This window comes from Vidua chalybeata, chromosome Z (genome assembly GCF_026979565.1).
Source record: "Vidua chalybeata isolate OUT-0048 chromosome Z, bVidCha1 merged haplotype, whole genome shotgun sequence".
Classification (NCBI taxonomy): Eukaryota; Metazoa; Chordata; class Aves; order Passeriformes; family Viduidae; genus Vidua; species Vidua chalybeata.
The window spans coordinates 8,420,590-8,444,691 of NC_071570.1; the positions used below are offsets into that span (position 1 = coordinate 8,420,590).

A 24,102-nucleotide genomic window follows, 5' to 3' on the forward strand; every position below is an offset into this window, starting at 1 on the left:
TTAGGATTAATTGTTTATACACAGGGAAAAAAAAAAAAGAAAAGAGGAGAGGAGTCATTGAAATACAGTCTGATAAACATTCATTAAGTAATTTTAAGTCGAAAGGAAGAAATGTAAGGGGGAAGTTACCTTTGGGATTACATCAAGACTGTATGAGCACCCCAGCCTCCAAGCATTTTTGGGTGATTCAGGGTACTCTTAACCCAGCTCCAGAAAAGGCAAGCTACGGAGCCAACATTTGTTCATTTCCATCCTCTGCCAGTGGCTGAAGCACACATGTGTCTGTTTATTTTTAATTTTTGAGAACTCCAGAGGCTTTCCTTGAAACTGTCATAGAATTTCCTGTGGAGAAAAAGCTAATTTTCCTAATTTGGAAAAAACCAACAAACCTATTATGTAAAATTATGACGACACACCAAAATTATTTGATAAATTCTGGATTCCTTAGCCATGCTACCCAGACCTCAGCCACTGGAGCCAGATGACAAGTGGATAACACTAATAATAGACTGCTGTCTCCAGTACAGACCAGCCCAGAAGAGGAGACACATCCTTACCTCATCCATTGTCAGACAGAAATGGTGAGACACAAAAACGGTTAGGTTTTGCTCTGATTTGAGGGAGACGTGTGCTCCCCTGGAGGTAGCCATGGTATGCATCCCTGCCCTGACTCTTCATCCCGCTCGTGCAGTCCCTGTCCTCCTGGGCCCAACGCAAACTCCTCATGCCAGTGGCTCAGTTAACCTTAGGAGATAACCATGGGTGCCAAGCAGTTTTATTTTGTCACACACGGGTGCAAAGCCTGCCATAGACACAGTGTTTGGAGAATATCAGGTGCACTCGTAGACTGGGCTGATGAGCGCATTAAGGTGGAAATTACATTAAGGCTGGACAAATTCAGGCGGTGTTTCACAGGAAGAGACAAAGGTCTGTTCTGAGTCTCATGTATCTGCTCAATAGCAAAACAATGTGACAGCATCACAACCAAGTGGCTGCTCCTTCTACTAGCAGTGGTTGTGTTTGGGGTTTTATTTCTTTTTTTTTTCCCTGAAGAGAAATGAAATACTCCCTGACCTTACTTTTTGAAACAGCTAAAATTTTTCCTAAAAGTAACCAAAAATAAAAAGGCAAAAATTATCTTTGGACTGTGGAAAATTTAATCTCAAATAAGCCCTATCAAAGAGAAGTTATGATAATTGTTTGTAATCGTGGGAAGTATTCACAAACTGTAGCTTTCTGCAGTATTGCCTAGAATAATTTCATATTTCATCCATAAAAAGTAGCAGAGAAACTAACAAATATTTAATATTGTCACTTAGATTTTTTAAAGACATAATTTAAAAGATGTCAACTTTTTCAAGTAGATAGAATATGCTAATTTTTCCTTAAGACTGGAAAACTGACACTTCAGTATTATATGTTCTTAAATATTTGATGTTTCTGTAGTTTGAATGAAAATGTTCTGTAAAAGAATTTGAAGATGCACACTTCTACATATAGTTATATAGCCAATTTATAGCTGATGCTGTGATCATATCTAGCTGTTTTACAAAGTTCTCTGCTATCTGATGTGGTAATCTCTGTGGTAACTGAGATAGAACTTTGTTCTGTTTAAAAAAAAACAGAAGGAAGGAAGAATAAAAATTACAACAGTACAGTTATTTTCACTTTTTCATTTGCTCTTACTCTTCCAGAAATGATCACATTTTTAATGGCATGGACACTTAAAACATTTTGAATTGTGAAAAAAAAAAGACTTTTGACTTTTTTTCTTTTTACAAAAATGTGTTAACTTTTTAACCTCTTATAAAAAGTCAGGAAGCATTTTGTAGAAAGCTTATATTCCCCATCATTCAAAATTTAAAAAAAAAAAAAGAAAAAACCAACTAAAATGAAAAAACTTTAAGACATTTCCATAAAATTTAATTTTTTTGTTTTAAATTATTCCTTTGTCCTTCTTTTAACCGTCCCTCCTCTTTGGAGTTTTGTAACTTGCAATTTTCAGCCATGCTTGCACAGTCTTTTCTCTCAAGACTTTCTACTTCCTACCTGTCTTCCTGGAATATATATAGTTCTGTCAGTGGATTTAAATCAACTGAACTACAGTAAAAATTCCTATTTGTGCATAAAATCTGTAGGTATTACCTACAGATAGGTATATACCTTCAGATAGGTATTACCTATAGATTACCTATTTGTGCTTCTGCAGGTAAATCACAATGCATTAAGGTCTGCCTGAAAATGTAAAGGATTTTGTAAAAGAAAAAAATTACCATATTGAGCTTATCTCTCACATTTAGAGAGTGGGGTGAGGATTACACCAGACGAGGTCAGAGTAGCCTGGTGGGAAGTGCCCTTCTCTCATCCATTCACAGCATGAGAAGGGACTCCAGCTCCCAGGCCAGTCCCCTTGGTGAGGTCAGATATCCCTTCCCCCACTCTCTCAGCACCACAGCCATCAAAGTTCTTTTCTCCTTCTGCTGCATGGCTTTCCCATCTTCTCTGGTAGCTGACATCATCTCTTAGCTCTGCCCCCTCCAGTCACATCCCTCTGCTGAAGCCCAGCCACCCAGGTGGAGCTGCCTGGTCCCCTGCACTGACTCCAAGGCATGAGCAACCCCATTGCTGGAGCCCTCTCGAGCTGCCCAGATGGCCCTGCTGGTTTTTCTTGCTACCTGATACAGCAGCAGTTAGGACATTTTCAGCTGGTGGACTCTTCTAAGACCTTTTTGGAGCTTACCTGTGTGTACTCACTCACTCAGGGTGGCATCGCAGGATGAGGATAGAGAACAGCTAAAAATTTTGCTTTCCTCTGTCAGCAGAGGGAAGAGAGAGCTGCTTGTTAGAGGCGCTTCAGAGAGGGTCTTTTGGCCCTGCTCACTTTCCTTGGAGATGTCAGAGAAAGACAATTTATTAGACAGTCATAACACATTGAGAGGAATAACGTGCCTTGAAAGAAAGGGGTGGGGAAGAAGGCTCATAATGGCTTCTTTGGTGAGTGAGAACGTGGAATGCTGCATGGCCAGGTTTGTGTTCCCATGTATTGAAATCAGTTTTCTGAAGGTTTTTCTTTTCAAATTTTCACTAACCATGGTTGTAACAGAAATGTTTCTGTTAAAATACCTGACACTCAGCAAAACAGATCTGCAGCCTTCCCTGGATTGCCAGCTGACTCATGTGATTTCAAGATTTCATCCCAATGTGCTAACACCTCTGAAAGCAGAGGGAGAATTTACAAAAATGTCCTTTCAGTGAACTGAAAGAGAGAGTTTGTAGGCAGAAGTTAGAATGTTGTTGGCAGAATATTAGATCATCTGTTTGAAGTTACATGTGTTAATCAAGAGGATTGTGACTGGTTATACAGCTAGGGACAATCCTCTATTTCTTACAGAAATTCAGGACATTGATGTCCTTGTTGAGTTTTGCTTCCTTGACTGTTTTACTCAGGTTACTGTAGTAAAAGCAACCCTGCCACCTATGTCTGTACTTCTGTATGTGCTGTACTTGGGAACTACAACATTTTTTGGTACACTGAAAACTTCTGAAGATGCAAAGCAATAATAAATACCTGCAGATATGGTACCAAAAGCCTTAGCAACATGCAGTTATCTAATGAGCAACCTGACACCGTTTCATATGTTTCTTTCTCTTGTATTTGTTTGCCTGCGAGGGCTTGTTTTCATGTTATAGGAAAAATAGAGGATGAGTGTTTGAAAGAAAGGAAGGCAACACCATTTTCCTTTGGTTTTATCCACTTAAATAATTGATCGTAGTATCTTTTATCAAGGACACAGCTCAGCTAAGAATGCTGACACCCACTTAAGGCAATGCCTACTGAGGAGACCAATTTGGGTCATGAGTAAGTGAAGGCCTGTGATTAAACCCTATTGACGTTCTCTCCCATTCTTGTCTTTAAATGATTTTTAAATATTTAGCAGCAAAAGACTCCTCCTTCCACAGTAACATTAGAATATATGTGTAAAACATTATTTGGACTATGTTTTAGAGACAGACTTTGGAACCTGAGTTTTGTATTTAAAAATACTGATTTCATAATCCATTTTGGCAATATTTTTAGTAGCCTACATATTAGGTTGTTTTAAAGTTTACAAGTTGCTCTTTGACAAATGTCTTCTCTTTAGTTTGTCACAAACAATAGTTTAATTTGTAGCTGTGTTTTTACTTATGACATTTCAATTAGTTGCTTTATCTATAAGCTGGCTTAAAATGCTCTCTTAGGTCCCATGATTAATATTAACAAATCCATAATCCAATAGAACCAGTAGAATAAAGATCAACTTATTTTTTACTGATCTTAGGCATTGAATGTGGAGTTTCAGTTCACACTGTATTTTTTAGTAACTAGTAGATAAATATCCAAATAAAATGCAACACAATTGTTCTGTTCAGTAATTGGAACTTTCAGTAAATTCTGTGATGTACTACTTTTCAGATAAAAAGCAGAAAATATTTGTCCATGTTGTGTGCTAAATGTAAAGGGAATCTTTCTTTTTGGGTCTGTTGTTACAGTCAATAAGCATCTGGTAGCAGAAGTCACGGGCCATATCCATTGTGAGTGTAAATTGTCATAGGCCCATTAACTTCAACTGAGCTATGACTATTTATACAAATTCCCTCGCCTGTTAGTTTTTTATTTTTAACACTAGGCTCCCCTTCTTTTCGGATAGTATTTCTTACATTCCTTTAGTGCAAAGGAGAAGTTTTACTGTATTCTAAAGTTTACTGTATTCTAAGTCTCTCTTTGAGGAGTTAAGTACATCAGTATGGATTTCCTGATATCCCAGGAGCACTGATCTTTAGACACAGGTGAAGATGTGCAAACAATGATTTTAAGTGCCGGAAAGGCGGGTTATTTGCAGAAACCTTTGGTCAGAGGATGAAGCTGTTTGTTCAGAGAATGGATACAGGTAGGGCAGGAAGCCTCTGCCCTTCTATGATGTGGGTGCAGGGTATTCTCCATTCAGGCAAGGGCCCAATGCAGCAGTCAAGTTGTCCCTGCCACCCATTAGTTTCTTGGCTTCAGCAGGAAGAGCACAAATGTGCATGTGTGGAATTTCGGGTGTTTTATGGTTTGTGGGTTTGGGGGGTTTTTTGAGGTTTTCCAGTACACCTGTGTTTTCGAAATTATGGTAAAACCAAATACCTATTTGTGTATGTTACTGAATTTCTGCCCTCTGTTATGGGTGATGTCAGAGACACCTGGCATTAGCCTAGCCCTTCAGTGGATAGTAATAGTTCAAACCATACTTTTAAAAAAATTACGCTCCTTTTCTCCTTCAAATATTTATACCCCAATTCTGTTGCCTTGAATGTCAGTAGTAAAACTTCCATTGATGATCTGTGACAATGGAAGGCCTATGAGAATGAGCAATTGTAAAGCCTGTAGTAACTATTACTTTAAAAGACAGCATTTCTAGAAAAATTTTTCTTCATGGTGAAACAAGAAATTGAGTGCTATATTTAATATTTTCTCTAAGGCAAATATACAAACCTGGCCAGAAGGTGCCAAGTATTTTTCCATGGTAACATTAATATATATTCAATATGTTTTTGAAAGGAGGCAAATCTTATAGATGTGATATGGCATATGAGGGTAGTATATGTCTTTTCTCTCAAATCTCATCTATGGCCTGTTGGGAGAGGGAATATTTGGGGATGTAAAATGATTTTAACCATTGAAAAGTGATCCTCTTGTGAATAGGTTTTGCTCCCCAGCACTATGATATGATACACATCCAGAGTAAGGGTAACACATTATGAAGACTGTAGTTCAACATTATAAGATGTCCTGATTTTGAGATTCAATGTAAACAAACCATGAAAAAAAAACACATACATATATATATATATATTAAAATAAGTGTGTGTCTGTGTATATATATAAAGATATATATAAATACGTATATTTATAAAATATATGTTAAAAACCCAGAAATAACTTTTTTTTTTTTTTCTGCAGCCCTTTATAATGCTCTTCCCAGACAGAGAGATTTGCCTCTCTTTGATTAATCATAGACCCTTTATTCCTTTATTCTTTTTAGTATTGCAGGTCATGTAATTTCTGTGATTTATATTTATGAAGTAGCCACACACTGGGCTAAGTAAACTCATAATCTGAAATGTGATGCCTATTCTTTTTCTTCTGATCTTGCTGTCCATCATGTTCATTCTCTTTACACAGCTTCTGACATTAGTTATCAAGTTGTAACTATCAGAAATCCTGAGACAACCTGACAAGATGAGCAACTGTATACCAAATGTTGTATTTTTCTAAGAGTAGCAAATAGGCTGTCATATATAATTTTTCTTTTCCCTCATCTATCACAGTCTGTGGTTTTCTGTGCATTTGTCCTTGCTTTGATATTCTGTTTGTAATGGAATATTAGTGGGAGGTCTCAATATTTAACAGTTCTTGATTAAAAGCTGCTTAATCCCTGGACAACCTGGAAGAGGGTCAAAGCTTCAGGTTTATTTGTTGTGGGTTTATAGGAAATTTTAATTGCATTTAGTTTGCTTGTGGGAAACTTCTGTAACATAGTTTCTACTACTTTTTGAAAGCTAACCTTTGGAATATCCTATTATAATCTATGAACTGGATTATGTTATTTACTTTGGTAAAGTGTAGGCTGAGACTATGTCTGTCCGTGTAACTGCTAGGGTAGGTTGGTAGTGTGTTTTTAAATGATATTTTTTTTTCCAGTGTATTAAATTGAAAAACTTACTGTTTCTGAGTTTTCTTGAGAACTTCTGAGTTTCTTTCTATGGCTGGTGCATAGCGTTTTGTCTCTTCTATTTTCAGGAAAACAGTTTTAACTTAAAAGTTTCTGCTGTCTTTGTAAGTAAAACTTGTGGTATGCAATCAGAATAAAGGTGTCTCACTAGCAAATTAATATCTGGTACCTCTCATTTCTGCTTTCATAATTCCCTTTGTGATTCCTGGCTAAAAATAGAGCTTCATGTGTTTTCTCTTATTTCTAAGGAAAATCACAGGGTCTGCCTTTACTGTACTTTCAGGGGGCACTAAATACATAGTGAAAACACTCATCAAATTCAGGTGCTTCAGAAGGTGATTTTAGTACTAAACAGAGTTTCCATGGCTGCCTTTGTTTTTTTACTGTTACTTTTTTGTTTCATATGCCCTCCGGTCTGTTCAGCTGCGACAGTTGCAAACAATAGGTGGTGTTACATAGATAGCGCATAGTGTATTGTACCCAGAGGTATTCTTTCCGCATTTCCAATTTTCCATGAAGAAAAGCATTTTTGTTGCCAGTGTGTTTTCTTCTGTGGTATTTTGTTTGGTGTCCTTTCTGTGTCATATGTGAAATTAAAGTAATGCTTAATGAGAAGGATGGGGGGTAGTGATGTCCACTATGGTTTTTTTCAGGACATCTAGAAATCTCTTTTTGTATTTCTAGAGCAGATGGCTATCTTATGGAAGAGTTGCATGACCTCCATCTAGAGAGTCTTCTATTCATCATGCTAGGTTTTATTCCTCTTCAGAGGCACCTGATTCTTCCAGTTCTTCCTTTATAGACCCAGACCGTGGAAGTTATGATTTCTAACAGTGGGCGGAGTAGCACTGTATGATTGAATCTGCATCTTTCTTCTACACCGATGGCTTGGTTAAAGCTCCATTTCATATGGACTTCTGCCCACAAACCTGAAGGCAGGCTGTATTTTATGAGGTGTTGCAGTGCATGTGTGATAAGGAACTTGTAAATGCTTATCAGTGCTTGGTTTGTCAAGATGTTTCCAGGCCTCATACAAATTCCATGTTGTACATAAAAATAGTATCAATATTTTGGTTTTATTTATGTGTGACTGAGGTAGTAGGTTCTTTTACTTTTGCTTTTGATTAGAAAGCCTAGTTCTTAACTGAATTGTTTTGGCAGAAGATGACCTTGTGGGTCTGGAAAACTGATAACACTGAACCTGAGCTATGGAAATTGGGGTTTTAGGAATAGAAGGTCTGTTTAGTCATATTTTTTACAATTTTATTTTTAAATCCAAACTCTGGTCAAACATATGACGAGTGTTTGGGAGGGGAGAGTTCGCTCAGTAAGAGAATACCTTACCTCCATTCTAACTGAGTGCTGAGAAAATTCACTTTCTAGGTGCACTGTCGTTGATTCAGCCTTCAAGCAAAGGTGCAAAAAAGACCAACACTTAACATGTGCCTGGCTCTCTTTTGTAAAAAAAAAAAAAATTTAATACTATAAAAGTGGAAGAAAATCACTTGAGAGAAAATTTGATGCTGTCTTGAATCATGTGCAAACTAAAGAACAAAGGTAAAAAAGTATCTGTGGTGGATAGCTTGTAATATTTCTGCAAGTGGAACAAATTGTACTCTTCTGGGTTCCTTTTGTGGAGTCAGATTTCTCTTTCACCAGGGTTCTTGATCAGAGCAGACATTGTAGCTCAAGCAGCAGGAAATTGAAGAGTCAGTATTTCTGTCTATTTTCAGCAGCTTTTAATTATTGCTCTGATCAGCAACTAAATTGCTGGCATATTGTTTGGAGCATGATTCAAAGCCACACATGGTTCCAAGGGCTCCTGTTTGAGCTGAGCATTATACCATTATATTATATTATATTATTTTATATTGTTTTATCAGACTCTACCCAGGTTGCTTTTTGTTGCAGATTTTTTGCCATGTCCCAAGGGTACAAGGACAGAGTAATCTATCAGGAGACTCTTACTGCTGCCACTTCGGCAGCTGAAATCAGTTTTCTTCCTAAGAAGACTAATGTAATTTTGTTCTGTCAATGCTACTACTAGGCAAACAGCATTCACTGAGTTTCCTGACCTGACAAAGATGCATATAGAATAACAGCCGCGCTTCTGTCAGAGTTAACTGACATCAGGTTACTGTTTACTTTTGCTTGTGTCCAGGGTAATGGTCATATTTAGTTTAGTATAATCAGCAGTTGACTATAACATGGGAGAGGGGACCATATGTGTGTATTTATAGTATCTAAGCTGTGTTTAAAAGTTCTTGACAAAAATAAACAAACAGCTAAGTAAGAGATCACACTGCTTTTGTCACCAAACCCATGCTGTTTGGAGTGTGCTTCCCCCCCACCCCTTTTTGGTTCTGGCAAGAGAACCCTGAACTGAGACCTGAAGTGTGAGATACAGTTTCAGTAAGATACATTGCAGACTTTGTTCTGCAGGATAGGGGTATGAATTTATTCTTTAGAAAGAGGTCAAATAGAGGTTTCATATTCATTCAGCTCCTTTTGGGAATTGCTGACTTCCTACTGAGGTGGTCAAGGATCATAAAACAGGCACAGACAAAATACTTTGATATTTTTGTCCCTTCAGGCATGATGCAATTGTTGCAAAATTACAGGTTTTATTGTAAGAATGAAAGAATATCACTGCAGGGAGTAGTTGATCCTATGACTCCTCCTTTACTTCATCTACCCTAATCAAAAATTTACATATCTTCGAGGAAGTAGAACTTGTTTCAGAGTTTGTAGACAAAATGTATCTTTATGAATATTTAACAATATTAGTGTGATAGAAAATAAAGGCCATATCTGGATAACAACTGCATTATATTCTTTATATCCATGACTTTTCAAGAGTCCGGTTAAGTCATTGTCTTTTTGAGAGGCAAAAAAAGAGATGCAGCTCAAGTGGTGATTGCTGGTTCCACCTTTTGGCTACCTGTATAGACAGTCCTGCCCAACTTTCCGTGGCCAAAGAGTAGAAATTTTGGTAACATTCCCCTGAAGAGGTGAGGTTTATCAGGGAGATGCAGCAGAGAAGAAATGAGAAGTTTCCTAAGACAGAGTAAGTTATCAGTGTGAGGAGCTGCAGTAGGCACAGGCAATGTTGGCTGGCTGTTATCAGACAGAGGGTTTCATCCTGATTTCTCACAGATAAAGTTATGAAATTTTACATGTAATCACTGATAGTTTTGTCCTGCTCATGTGGTATCTGAAAAAAGGATGGAGGTATTTGTTAGGGAATGGGGAACATGCGTGACCAAAACAGGTATTAATATCCAAAGATAATAAAGTACAAAGTGCAGAGGAGCATTGAAGTAAAACTTCAAATGTTGCTTGTATTGGAGAGGTATCTCAGACTTTTGAACTGTTTAGTTACAAAGCTAATTAAGTTTTTAGATGCCCTACTCTAGAGACACATTTATTTTAGATTTTTTTTAACCTATTTTTGGTCCATCATGCAGTATATGGCATGATGTGAATCCATCGGGTTAGTGAAATCCTAGCACAGAGGCAATGTCATCTTGGAGGAAACACATGGCATACTGGATATTTACTCTGAGAGTGCTCTCACTCTGAAGTCCCTTTTCAGTGCTCTGAAGTTAGGATCTGCAGATTGGTTCTGTGTTATTTACAGGGCATGAAGTGTTCAACTACTGAGCCTTTAGGCTAGGGCTTTTTGTGCTAAAATATTTATGTTGCTGTAAGGGAGTGAAAGGCCCAAAGCTTCATTGAATTGAAAATTATATTGAAATATATGTTGAAAGAGAAATTTGGCACTCACTTTCACTAGAGTGAAGAGGAAAAGAGGTTATAGCCTTGATTACTCTTATTCCATTTTTTAATTCAAGCTTGGCAAGATCTCTTCTGCTATCAACTACAGGAAATAAAGAGTGGGAGAGAGAAGTGGGAGAAGAGAACAAACTGCCTTATTTTATGGGGTATATGGCTGGATGCCAAACATGCATGGGGACATGTAACTAGATCTATGTTTCTGTCTCAGTCTAAAGGCTTTTAAAGAGATTCATCTGTCAAATTCTATTATTAGTTTATTATTTTAAAATTAATGTTGAGTTCTGTTTTCTTCTTTCTGTAATGAGTTATATACAGGGTCCCTCATTAAGACTTCCAAGGTAAGAGAGAGTTGGAGGAAAAAGCTGAACCTTGGGAATGGGACAATTTCAGGTTTACAATATTTTGAGTTTTTCCACTTTTATAAGAATATGTTTTGTAAAAATCCATTGGCAGCAGAGAGACATCTGCATATGAAATCCTAACATGTCTTTTGCAGAGAAGATTACCATGAAGATGGGTTCTGTCAGCCATATAGGGGAATTGCGTGTGCACGAATCATTGGAAACAGAACCATTTATGTGGACTCCCTCCAAATGCAAGGGGAAATTGAAAACCGAATTACTGGTAAGCTTATATATCTCTTTAGACGGGAGAAAGAAACATTCATAAAAGTATCCAGTTCAGGTAAAAACAGTGTTATCATCCTTCTAGTTTTGTCAGCCAATGACGAAGACGTCTTTATATTAAGGGTTTAAGGGGGTGAACCTGTTTTCCACTTGAGCAGCTAGTAAAATTTGGAGCAAGGAGAATGAGTATCTGTGGTAATATGTAAAGCTTCTTCCATGTTCTTAAGTAAAATGTCAGAATACTGAATTTTTAACAGCTTCTAGTTTATACTGGAGCTTTTTGCATGATGGATTCAAAAAGAAGATTTTGAGTTTTTTAAATGGATTTGTGATGTAGTGAAAAAGTACTGATCAATTATTTTCTTGAAAAAGCATATGGTGGCCTTTCCCTTGGGCTTCTTTGCTTTTTGCATAATTCTGGCAGAGTCTGGATTTTTACATTGATCTATATAAAACAAGAATTGACCTTCCTGTGCTCTGCCTACGTTTAATCTTTCTCTGAACATAGTTTTTGTACAGAGTCTCAAACATGCATCCAAAACCTTAATGATTTTTAATGGGCTGTACATCAGCATGGCTTTTCTTCATTGCGTATCAGCTAGCTGATATTAGCAGCTGTGACTCTGATGTACACAAAGTAGAGCAAGCAAAATCAACCCATGGAATAGAGCAAACTGTTTGTCATAATGTATAGCAAATCAACTCAGTCCCAGCAGGAGCTGATTTGCATCTGGCCAGATACAGCTCACTAATGGACTCTCCAACTTCACCATAACTAGTTGTCAAAAAGGTTTTAACTTCACTTGTTAGCTCTAACTCCCTAAAGACATTACCCTAAAGACTCGTTGTTAAGCCAGAAATCCAAGTCCATTTTTTCTCCTGTTCTTGAAATGGTGACCAGATTCTGGGACTGGCAAAATCCAGGTGCTGACCTTTACTTACTACAACACATTCTCCACTGGCCCTTCTCCTGTACTCTGTTGTAATTCCAGTCTCTTTAAACATTATGTTATTAATTAATACATACTGATACTTTTTTTCTTTTTTCGCCAGCTACATAATCTCTGTCCTGTTTGGACGCTTTTGAGCAATATGGATAATGTTTGACTATCAGAAATTATTAAATCTGTAATTCTGTGAATTAGGTTTATAATGTGCTCTTCAAAAACCAAAACCAAACTCAACAACAAAGAAACCCCTGTGATGTTATCCAGAAAATGTTTCTTGATTGAGTTGTACTTGTTTCATGGGATATGGAACATGGGTACTGATGACCTGGCTGCTGGTTTCCTAATATTACCAATTATTGGTTAGATTTCCAAAGCTAGGGTGTTGAACTCTCTGTTCTGCAGTTGAGGAGAATTCCTGATGGAAATGTTCTCTTCCAGGAAGACACTGAGAACGACCATATAGAGCTGCCTAGTGCCTAGCTAGACAGTTATGACAGAATGTTAATAATACAACATTTTCAAACTATATGCTTTTGAAGGTCATACCAAACATCTTATGCAAAAGTACCCAGAGGATTTCATAGCATTACTGGTTCTTGTAAGCCATACTATATGTAAAGCAAGTATTGTAAGACTGGGTGTTCTACACCCATATGAGAGGGTACTTTTGAAATCGCAGTAACTTGTTAGGTAAAGGAAATAGTTGAAAAAGCTGAATAGTTGCTGAATACTTGCTGCTGAGATTTTGCTGATAGTTTTGCCCATACCTCTTAAATGTAATTTTTGATGGTGTATTCCAATGTGCATGGGAAGTGAGGACACCTACTGTCCAACTCCAGGAGCATTTAGCCAGGTTACATCTGTGGGGAATTTTCATTCTGGAGTTTCATTTCCCTGCTGTACTCTTGTGAGAAATACTTATTATTTGTCTCCATGGCTCCTTGTGCTTTTTGGTCCTGGCCATGTGATTGGGTGAGAATATCAACCTTTGGTTAAAAAAATAATTACATTTCTGGAGAAAATCTTTAGATATGGCTTGGAAGACTGGAAGGCCAACAATGAATAGTGCACAGACCTGATGACTGACTTGTGTATATGTGTTTGGCTAGTAAGGTCTCTGCAGTGCTGTTCAACATCTGTTTAATAAATAAAATATAAACCCCCTAGATGCTACCACACAGTACTGCTGGCTTTTGCACTTCCCATCAAAGTAAAGATATAATTTTAAATTGTGCACTCTTCTTTCATGATGATGTAAATTCTGTAATGCAATGCCTTCACAAAACTTAGTGTGGAGTTTCAAACAACTGACAGTGACTACTTCAGTCCTTCAGTTTTATTTTTTCCATTTGAGTCTTTGCAACAAGCACGTTACAACTGTCCTTTGAGGCCTGATGGTCTGCTTGTATGCAGTGTTCCCAGTATGACTGATAAATGGTTATATTCCTGCATTACTATTTCTGAATTAAAATAAGCAAAGGTATAAACAGTCTGAAAGGCTAGATTTGCAGCTGCTTGTTGCGTGTTTGTCGTTCATGTATCATGTGTCCGCAGGAAATAAGATGATTGAAAGGAGTGAGCTGGACAAGAGAGAAAGAATTTATTTGTAGGTTGTAAATAGACTGCTGGATGACATTCCCTCTCTTTTTACAGTGTGAGTTGGTGGAACATGCAGTCTAGCAACTCTCACTCATAAATGATGCTTTACTGGGGAAGTGAATGTTCCTACATTTAAAGGTTGATTCAGCACCAGATACATGATGCACACACACATTTGTCTTTCCTTTGCAATGTGCAAGAAAATTTTGAGCTGAGTGTTAGTGTGTAGGTGCTGAGAGCTGAGGGGGAGAATTACATTCCTACCTCATTATGACATTCATCTTAATGTGATCAGTATGCTGAGACTGATTACATTCATTTTCCACAAAGCTGCTGCCTGTTAGGCTTCTCATGTCTGTTAAAAGCCATGTCTTCCCAAATATCAATGATACACTTCTTTTTGCCTGACAAGACTTGAAAAAACACTTATTTGTTTATCAAAATGGCTAGAGGGAGAAGAAGTTAGGAAGAATCCTTGTTCAGATTTTATGTAATTAGGAACTTTGGAAATACATACCATTATCCTGGCAGGTGTATCTTGCCTTTGCTCTTGATCCTTTCAAGTTAAAATTAGCCAGTTGCCTGTAGTCTGAGCAATGATCATCATCTGGGTTAATTTCTAGGAACTGAGGCCTACAAGCTCTGTGCAGACGTCAGAGAGACTGTGAGATGCTGTATTTTCTTCCTGCATTTGTCAACTCTCATTTACAGCAGAAATTACCTCATTTACCCATTGCACAGTAGGCTTTCAGACCCTCAAGGAAAGAATAAAGATGTTAAAAGCAAATGGCATGAAAATTAAGTTCTTTCTCATGCTATGAATCAATACTTACCTGTATTTTTGTTCCTCTGCAGCCGCGTTTACCATGATTGGCACTTCGACTCAGTTGTCTGACCAGTGCTCGCAGTTCGCTATACCTTCCTTTTGCCACTTTGTGTTTCCCCTGTGTGATGAACGTTCTCGGACCCCTAAGCCACGGGAGCTGTGCCGGGATGAGTGTGAAGTTCTGGAGAATGATCTCTGCAGGCAGGAGTACAACATAGCTAGGTCAAACCCCCTCATCTTGATGCAGCTACAGTTGCCTAAGTGTGAGGACCTCCCGCGACCAGACACCTTGGAAGCCGCCAACTGCATAAGAATTGGGATCCCTGTGGAGAGACTGAGCAGATGTAAGTCTATGTGTTTCATCACTGGGAAAAAGTACAGCTTGTTGCTTCCTCAGATTGTGTCTGAGAGACAATACTTTATCAGCCATTCTTTTTGTAAAGAAAGTGCTGAACTACTCATTTTTATCTTGTTAATACTGGCCATAATCTTGCATTGTGGTAAGGTAGAGTTAGGATGTCAAGGAGGCCTAAAGGATGCTGTTTGTACAGCAGAATGTGTTATATCAACCACCCTGGGCTAAAAAACTTCGTGTTCACCTGGCTGATTTGATGCAGATTTGCAGAGTGTTGCCTCCACCGGTGGCTCAGTCCTTGACTTTTTGGGTGAGCCTCCCCATACAACTATTTAAGAGTTTTGTTTACCTGTTGATAAACTTCATACAGTTTGTTGAAGCTTCACTGGAAGATCTGTCAGGAAACAAACCGCCTAGTGTTCATTATTTCTATATGGAAACCCACAGGAATATTAATCCTGTAAATTGAACATGGGGTTCATGTTATTATCTTTCTTTACCCACACAGGATGGGTGAAAACATTGATCTTGCTTCCATTAATTTATATTTACACCCAAAATTAGAAGGGCTGTTCAGTTATTAATAATTACATGCAGACAGTCTTTTTGACTACTCCATTTCATAGTGATTAATCACAACATAATTCAGTAGGACAACTCAAAGAGACCAAAGATGTTTAAAGTACAATGTGTGATAAGATTATTCTGACTATCCATTGTCTGAATCCACAGTTAGGAGCAGGAGCCATGGCATAATGGTGGACATAAAAGACTAGTTCTGTGCTTTTATGTAAATAATATAGTGTAGTTGAGAAACAGAAGTAACTAAGAATACAATGACAGAGACAAATCAGACAGGAAAAAGATACCAAACAAAAGGCATGAGAACAAAATCAATAAAACGTCTGGTGGAAGTTGTCCATGATTCTCAGAGCCAGTGGTGCTGCTGCTGATGGAACAGCTGCAACTTGAGTATTTGTGGGATTTGAGAGAGCTGGATTCCTGAGGGCTGGAGAAGGGAGAACAGAAAAATGTAATGTCTCAAAAATGCATGATTCAGCTCAGATCATGCATATAGAAGACAAGCACTCAAAAAGTATGAAGTGACGATAGCAGCAAAACAAAGAATAAAGATGTGGGTCCAGCAGACATGAAAATTATGCTTCTAAGGAGAAGAAGATCCTGAATCCTTTCTTTCTAAAGATGAAAATAAGGAAAAAGAGGCATGAGACTTTAGAAAATACAGCACTGATTTCTATAGCAAGTGAGCAGTGTGAAGAAAATGGGAAGATTATGAGAAGTAAAAGTTTTCCTTTTTGACATCTGGGGACTTTTCCTGAAGGGAAACTCGTATCTCTAATTTACTTTAACTTATCTGTATCTAAAGGTCCATACATGCTTCTTGTCTCCATTTGAATTCAGAATTGACAGTACTCATGTGTGTAACACAGAGCTGAGACATTCCAGGACATAATCCAGAAATAACTGGGTGTTAAAGTACAGATATACACAGAACTGAAATTTCAAAGTGAACAGCTTTCATTAAATCTCAGGGTACCTAAATTTAAGTACTTGTTTGCATACACGTTCTGTACACTTCAGCTGTTTTGGTCTTGGTGTTCCTTGATTGCTGTGATTTTTCTAACATTTTCCCAAACCCTGTGTTTTAGATCATCAGTGCTACAATGGCTCTGGAGCTGACTACAGAGGGACTGTCAGTGTAACCAAGTCAGGCCACACTTGCCAACTCTGGGACTCACAGAGTCCCCACAACCATGATCTGACAAGCACACAGTTTCCAGAGCTAGGTGGAGGACATGCATATTGTCGAAATCCTGGAGGTCAAATGGATGGTCCCTGGTGTTTTACAAAGAATAAAAACGTACGCATGGAACTGTGTGACATACCTTCTTGTAGTATGTATTCTCTTTCTTTTTTCTCCTACTACTGTTCTGAATCCTGTGTAATTTTGAATGTTCCTGGTTAATACAAGTACAATTCATTTAGGAGGGCTATATTTTTAAATGTTTAACTTGCAGCAACTTTGTTTTGTATTGTGATTGTTTAATGTTTTCTGGAGAACAGAGTTTGTAAGATACTCTGACACATTTTTATTATATACTGGAGGCTTAGTCTGAGGTAATAATTAATGATGATGCTGCAGTTTGTATTTTGACTTGTCAAATGACAGATTGCACATGCAAATCACCAGTATGTGTTTGGTTTGCTCATGCTGCTCAAGGGTACATTCTCTTGCTCTGTATAACATCTTGCAGGCAGCAAGGATTTTCAAATCCTATAGAGGGAGATATAGCACCATGCCTGGTTGGAAAGAAACAGTTTCAAGTGCAGAAACAGAGGAGTTTGAAGTGCATAAAGCAGATGATCATATCAGAAAAGTTCTACACTAGCTGGTAATGGCTCTGTACAGCACAACTGTTTGCAAAAATGAAAAGTACAGTTCTCACAGATTAGTACTATTCTGCTCATTTTCCCTGTATTGGTATACACACATAGTAGACTTCACACATTGGTACTGTCTTTGGATAGGAAAGTGTCTTTGGATATGACAGTTAATATGTGCTTCATTAGGAAGAAAGGCATGTTTCCTGCAGCAAGATACAGATATGTCATGGAAGCCATAAAAGTGGATTACATTGAGCTATAAAACTGCTCAGAGCTAATAAGAATTTTTTTAGTTTCTTCACTTTTTTTTGCAGTAACATGATTTGACATTTATAATAAATTTCTACATTGCATGTACCATAGGGTAAAGATAACACTGGGATGTGGTTGTGGTGAAAGCAGTTGCCATAAATAGCAAAACCACAGGTTACAGAAAACATCCCAGGCAGTTCCTGCAAACATTTTTGACATCACTAGGCTTTCCTAAAGTCTCTAAGTATTAAGTGAAAAAGTATTTTAGGAAGGTTCCAAACCTAAGTGTATTGATGTCTCTTTCATGTCTTTCTCACTATAACATAAAAGCTCTGCAATTCTATTAAGTACAGGACAAATAATATCTCTACCAATGAGAAGTGCAACGTATTTTATTCTGGGCAGAAGTAGCACCAGTAGAGGTAAAGAATTGGCCAAGTGTTGATGAAATGGCTGAATCTGTGAGAGTGGGTCAGACTGTCTTGTTGTACTGGGTCACATTGAGTTCAGTGGTTTATATATTGTGATAGAGACTGCTCACTTGTTTTTTATGGCCTGAACAGGATAATGCAATTATACCCTGGTCTGTGTTCTACAGTTTCCTCAACTGGAAGTCTCAAAAATAAAGTAAAATTAATCACATACTGTTACGGCCCACACATTAAATATGGGGCTCCTAGTTTATCTTCATACATTCATTACTATGTCCATTCAAGCTTTTTTGAAATGTGTAATGGAAAATTATGAAGAAAGGGGAGAGGGTGGTAATGTGACTTCTGTTTTCAGGGCATAGTTTACTTTTGATTAAAAATACAGTGTTAATAAGAATTCGTGTTACTATCAAAAAGCTTACAAATGCACTTCTGTGCTTGACAGGTCCACGTGACAACAGCAAAATGGGAATCCTCTACATTCTTGTTCCCAGCATAGCCATCCCTCTGGTGATAGCCTGCCTTTTCTTCCTGGTCTGCATGTGCAGAAACAAGCAGAAGGCATCTGCTGCTACACCACAGCGCCGCCAGCTGATGGCATCTCCCAGCCAAGACATGGAAATGCCACTCATTAATCAACACAAACAGGTATTTCTTACACAATTTGCTTAGGCCCACATATTTTCAAAGTGCAGTGATTTTCAGCATCTCAGGTTGTCTGTGTTCAAATTGAGCCATGTTGTTGGGGACCTAATTTTCATAGTGTGCAGGCCATCTACTTCAGGGAAAACCAGGTCTTGCACTTTGTAGGTGTATCTAGAAATCCTGACCTTGGACAATAGCTTTCAGTACACAGTGTTTAATGGCACTTGTCCTTAACCATCAATCGCCATTCTGCCTGTTGTCTAAGTGACTGGAAAAGTGGTTATTTCCGATCCAGTCTTCAGCCTACAGCTCATTTATGCTCCTGGTAATGATGTGGCCTATTTACCTGGTTAAAGCATGATGCACCCAGGGGTTTCTTGATCTAATTCTTCAGTCAAGACCTCTGGTGTTTTGATCCATAAGTGAGTTGAGAGCTGAGATGGCATGCAACATGTTTCCAAGGCTGTGAATCACAAAGAATGGTGAAAAGAAAATGGCTTCGAACTCATGTCTACATATGTCAGCTCCTGCATAGGATTTTCTGGGTCAGCTTAATTGATCTCTGCACTAAAATCCTGTTTGGAGCTAATGTTGAATTTTTAATCACAGCATTTACAAGATGCAAGCTCTAAAAAAACAATGCTTATTTTGGAAGTTGGCAACATCTGTTCAGGAAACTGTAGAGTATTTGATGAATATTATCAATTGTAACTAATTGCAATGATTTTGTGAGTTAATCTGAATATTTGAAGGAAATTTTCCAGCCCAGTCTATTGGCTGTTGGACACTAAAATCAGAGGTTGTTCCCAAATCACCTGCTAAAACATCTTCCCAGCTTGCTCCCTCATGCTGTGCTGCCCTGTATGTGAAGCTGTGCCAGCTGCACCTCATTTGGTCAGGGACTCCTCCATCCCATGCTGGTCAGGACAGACCCATTACCTCACCATCACAAACTGTCTTGCTTTCCCTTCCAGCTGCAGAGGGAGGGCTTTGGGGATTTCCCACTCTTGGGTTTGCAACCTTTTTCTTCAAGTACCAGAGGGAAATTCCTTCTCCTTTCTTTTCCAATTCCACCCCCATCTTTATCAAAGCTAGCTCAAGGTTCCTCAGCAGTGGTACTGTACACTGCTGCCCATGGCCAGGGGCCATTCCTATAGTGAAACATAGAAAAAGGGGCATTATCTGGTACTGCAGAGCTGAAAGAGAGAGATTTTGTTCCTGCTTCTGCTGGAAAGAATGTTTCAGTTCACTCTCAGACTGCCACCTCCTCAGCCTCATTGCTTTTCTGATAGACATCCGCTGGGCAGCTCGGGGATGGTCTGCAGGGAAAGTACAGATGCAGTTAAGAGATGTCATTGCTTGCCAGATTTACTCTGAACCCAGAATTCATTTAGCTTGCAGGAAGTGTGGCCACTCCTTTATAAAACTAATTATGTCCATTATCCTGCAGTATAATTCAATTTATACTTCTTGTAATAGTGTAACTCATTTCAAGGTTAATTGTGAAATCAATATACTGATGTGAATACACAAAAAACCAGAAAAATCCTTTTGGCACAATTTATCTTCCATTTGGAGATCTAACTACTGGGAGATTTTATTTAATAAGAGATCCTGTTGTTCAGAAAACATTGTGATTTTTTACTGTCTTTTCTTCATTTCAGGCTAAGCTTAAAGAAATTAATCTGTCCACTGTGAGATTTATGGAGGAACTAGGAGAGGAGAGGTTTGGAAAAGTCTACAAGGGGCATCTCTTTGGTACAGCACCAGGTGAACAGACACAAGCCGTTGCCATTAAGACACTTAAAGACAAAGCAGAACTGGCTCTTCGGGAAGAATTTAAACATGAGGCAATGATGAGATCACGATTACAGCACCCAAACATAGTTTGTTTGCTGGGAATAGTGACAAAGGAACAACCTGTAAGTATGATATTTAGTTATTGTTCCCACAGTGATCTCCATGAATTCTTGGTGATGAGATCTCCCCACTCAGATGTTGGCAGCACTGATGATGACAAGACAGTAAAATCCACTCTGGAACCAGCAGACTTTTTTCACATTGTGACTCAGATAGCTGCAGGAATGGAATATCTTTCTAGCCACCATGTTGTCCACAAGGACTTGGCCACTAGAAATATACTGGTGTTTGATAAACTGAATGTGAAAATATCTGATTTAGGCCTTTTCAGGGAAGTTTATGCTGCTGATTACTACAAACTGATGGGAAATTCCCTTCTTCCTATCCGGTGGATGTCCCCTGAGGCTATTATGTATGGCAAGTTTTCTATTGATTCGGATATATGGTCATACGGAGTTGTGTTGTGGGAAGTTTTCAGCTATGGCCTGCAGCCTTACTGTGGTTATTCCAATCAGGATGTCATTGAGATGATCAGGAACCGACAAGTTTTGCCATGTCCCGATGACTGCCCCACATGGATATACACTTTGATGTTGGAATGTTGGAATGAATTTCCCAACAGAAGACCAAGATTTAAAGATATACATAACAGACTAAGAACATGGGGGAACCTGTCTAATTACAACAGCTCAGCGCAAACTTCTGGGGCAAGCAATACCACACAAACAAGTTCTCTCAGCACAAGCCCTGTTAGCAATGTCAGCAATGCTAGATACATTGGACCAAAGCAGAAAACGCCAGCCTTCCCTCAACCTCAGTTCATACAAATGAAAGGCCAGATGAGACCGATGGTCCCGCCTCCTCAGCTCTACATTCCAGTCAATGGTTACCAGCCAATGCCTGCCTATGGTGCTTACTTGCCAAATTTTTATCCTGTCCAAATTCCAATGCAAATGGCTCCTCAGCAAATACCTCCCCAGATCATTCCCAAACCAGGCTCCCACCACAGTGGGAGTGGATCTACCAGCACAGGCTATGTAACAACAGCACCTTCCAATGCGTCAGTGGCCGACAGGGCTGCTCTGCTGTCAGAAGGCACGGATGACACACACAATGGAACGGAAGATATCGCCCAGAACCCTGTCCAGGAGGAGGAAGAGGAAGAGGGCTCTGTGCCTGAAACAGAATTGCTGGGTGATAATGACACACTTCAGATGGATGAAGCAGAAATTCAATCAGAAGCCTAAGGAATTTGGCCTCACTGCTAAGAATTCCACATCGCTTCCATGCATGGAGACAGTAGATCCTTAGGCTTAATAGAGTGATTTTGATCTGACACAGAGAAACAAAACTAAAAAAAAGGCAACATCCATTTAAAAGTGCAGCAGTAATGACATACTAAGTTTAATTACCATTTCCACCAGCAGATTTTTCAAATATGGTGATAGAGACTTGCTGGGTTTAATCTTTTTTTACTGTCCTACAGTTCTTGAGAGAAGCTGCTTTTTAAATATGTACTGTTGCTGTGCAACATGTTGCAGAGTAGCATTGCACATCATGTATATCATGATATATGAGTGTAATGTTAGTGAATTATGCTTAAACCAGTAACACAAAAAATAATCCAGCTATGGTTGCAGAATTGCTCTAAGCATAAAGAAGTGCCCTGTATGTGATGGACAGCTTAGTTTGTAGTATTTATCTCTTCGATGTAATGGACACAAGATTGTTGTTTGTTTTTTGAGTCTGAAAAACTAGGTTGAGAATAATAATCTGTGTTTGTATTACAATAAGAAGAAGAGGGAGGAACTGAACATAAAATTGACTGTGCTGAGTAAGACCGTGGGTCTGTCCAGCCCAGTGGCATGTCTTGAAAGACCATCGATAATGCCTGCCAAGGGATGGACTGCAAGGGCAATTTCCCTCGCAGAAATTTCCCAGGGTATGGCCCCAGCCTCCAGCAATTTGTGGCTTAGGGCCTTCCCAAGACAGAAGTGGAATTTTTTTCTGTTAAATAGCCTTTGATGGAATTTTCTACCATGAATTTATCCAAATGATTCTGAACTCACATAGAGCTAGAGTATCCACAACAGCTTGTGGAGTAACATAAGAGGAGAAAGGATGGTTTTCTTTCATCACTTTGGGTGAATGACTGACAGAAGCTTCCAAATGAGATCATCTGACTGCATTTGTGGATGAAAGTATTCCTTCTCTGCTGTGTATTTTCAACAGCAAACAGCCTTAATACACTGTTAACCAAAAATGGGGATATTGTAGGGGATATTATAGGTGTGCACTAACTTAATAAATCCAACTTTAATTGGTTATCAAGTATAGAAAAGGGATCCACATGTGTGTTCCTACATTGTAAAAGTGTTGGGTTTTGTGCGGGGTTACAGACTTACTTGATTTACCACAGTTACTGCTGGATTGCATGTGATACCATGTTTTTTTTTTCCCAACTTTGTAGTAAAAATGATCTTTGAACTTTAGAAGACCAAAATAAGCAGTCATGTACAAGGTGCTGTTTTTGTGCTTCTATTTGCGGGATGAATCATGTACAAACCTTTAAATATAATTTATGTTTTACTACATTTTATATACATTTTTATTGAAATATTTTGGATTTTTGAATGAATGACTTTATAACTTAACCATTTACAATATTCACATGTGGTGCAGTTCTATGGTATTGCTGTTCCATTTTGTTAAACATGCAGCAGGTCCATACATTTCATGACCCCTTTCTGTAATACAAGTGGTACATATTCTCATTGTAGCCAACACACACTATAGCTATAAGTTCTACGTCCAACATGGACTATTCAATAAAGTGATGCAAAAAGTATGATGAAGTATGTTATCCTACAGCCACTGTTTTTCTTATGGTACTTTGCGGTACTTTTTTGTTGTGGTACTTTCTATGGAAATAGAAATGGCCTCAATTGCTTAAGTTACAGGTTTCACACTTTAAACTACAAGTTTTTATTTTATTACATTGGGATTCACTTTTAAGTCATGTATCATTGTGATCTACACCCTGTGTTCAAGATATGGCAGCATTACTTATTTCTGGCATTTCACCTGGACTTGGAAATGCACTGGTAGGAATAAAATATGAAAGCTTTATTACTTGTGTTAATATAATGCAGCTTTGGGTGCTTTTACTAAATAAAAGATAAATTTAAAAAAAAAAAAAGGTGACATTTATTTATATTACGTTCTTTGGTTTTTTCTAGGTTTCCTTATCTCAGATAAATGAACTTGATTCATCAGCTATACTGTCTTTCTTTGTTCCTTTGCTAACATACTTCAAAGTGGAGGCAAATGGTTCAGTTATACCACAGATTTGTCAGTGAGAGAAAAGATAAGTAAGCAAATATTCATTTGCTTACTGGCAGTCAGTGGAAGCTTCTGTACAGTGCTGTCTGAAGTTCAGCCTGTTTCTAGTAGTCAAAGAGCATTATGACTTTCTGTGCTTTGAATACAGTCTGGGAAACTCCTAATTCTCTTCTTTAAGCCTCATAAATTCACTACAGACAGAAAAAAAAGGTCAGATTTCTATACTGATTTCCCCATCCCCATTTAATGTGGAGGTGCTC

General features: G+C 38.3%; 1 protein-coding gene across 1 annotated transcript in view; it reads left to right on the forward strand.

Moving 5' to 3' along the window:
* The window catches only part of ROR2 (receptor tyrosine kinase like orphan receptor 2), a 140,490-nt gene extending 116,818 nt beyond the window's left edge, over positions 1-23,672 (forward strand). The window contains 5 exon segments of the mRNA XM_053932824.1: positions 11,047-11,174; positions 14,581-14,895; positions 16,577-16,822; positions 18,441-18,643; positions 20,305-23,672. Coding sequence (XP_053788799.1) covers positions 11,047-11,174; positions 14,581-14,895; positions 16,577-16,822; positions 18,441-18,643; positions 20,305-21,747 — 2,335 coding nt within the window. The 3' untranslated portion in view covers positions 21,748-23,672.
* The last annotated feature ends 430 nt before the right edge of the window (positions 23,673-24,102 follow it).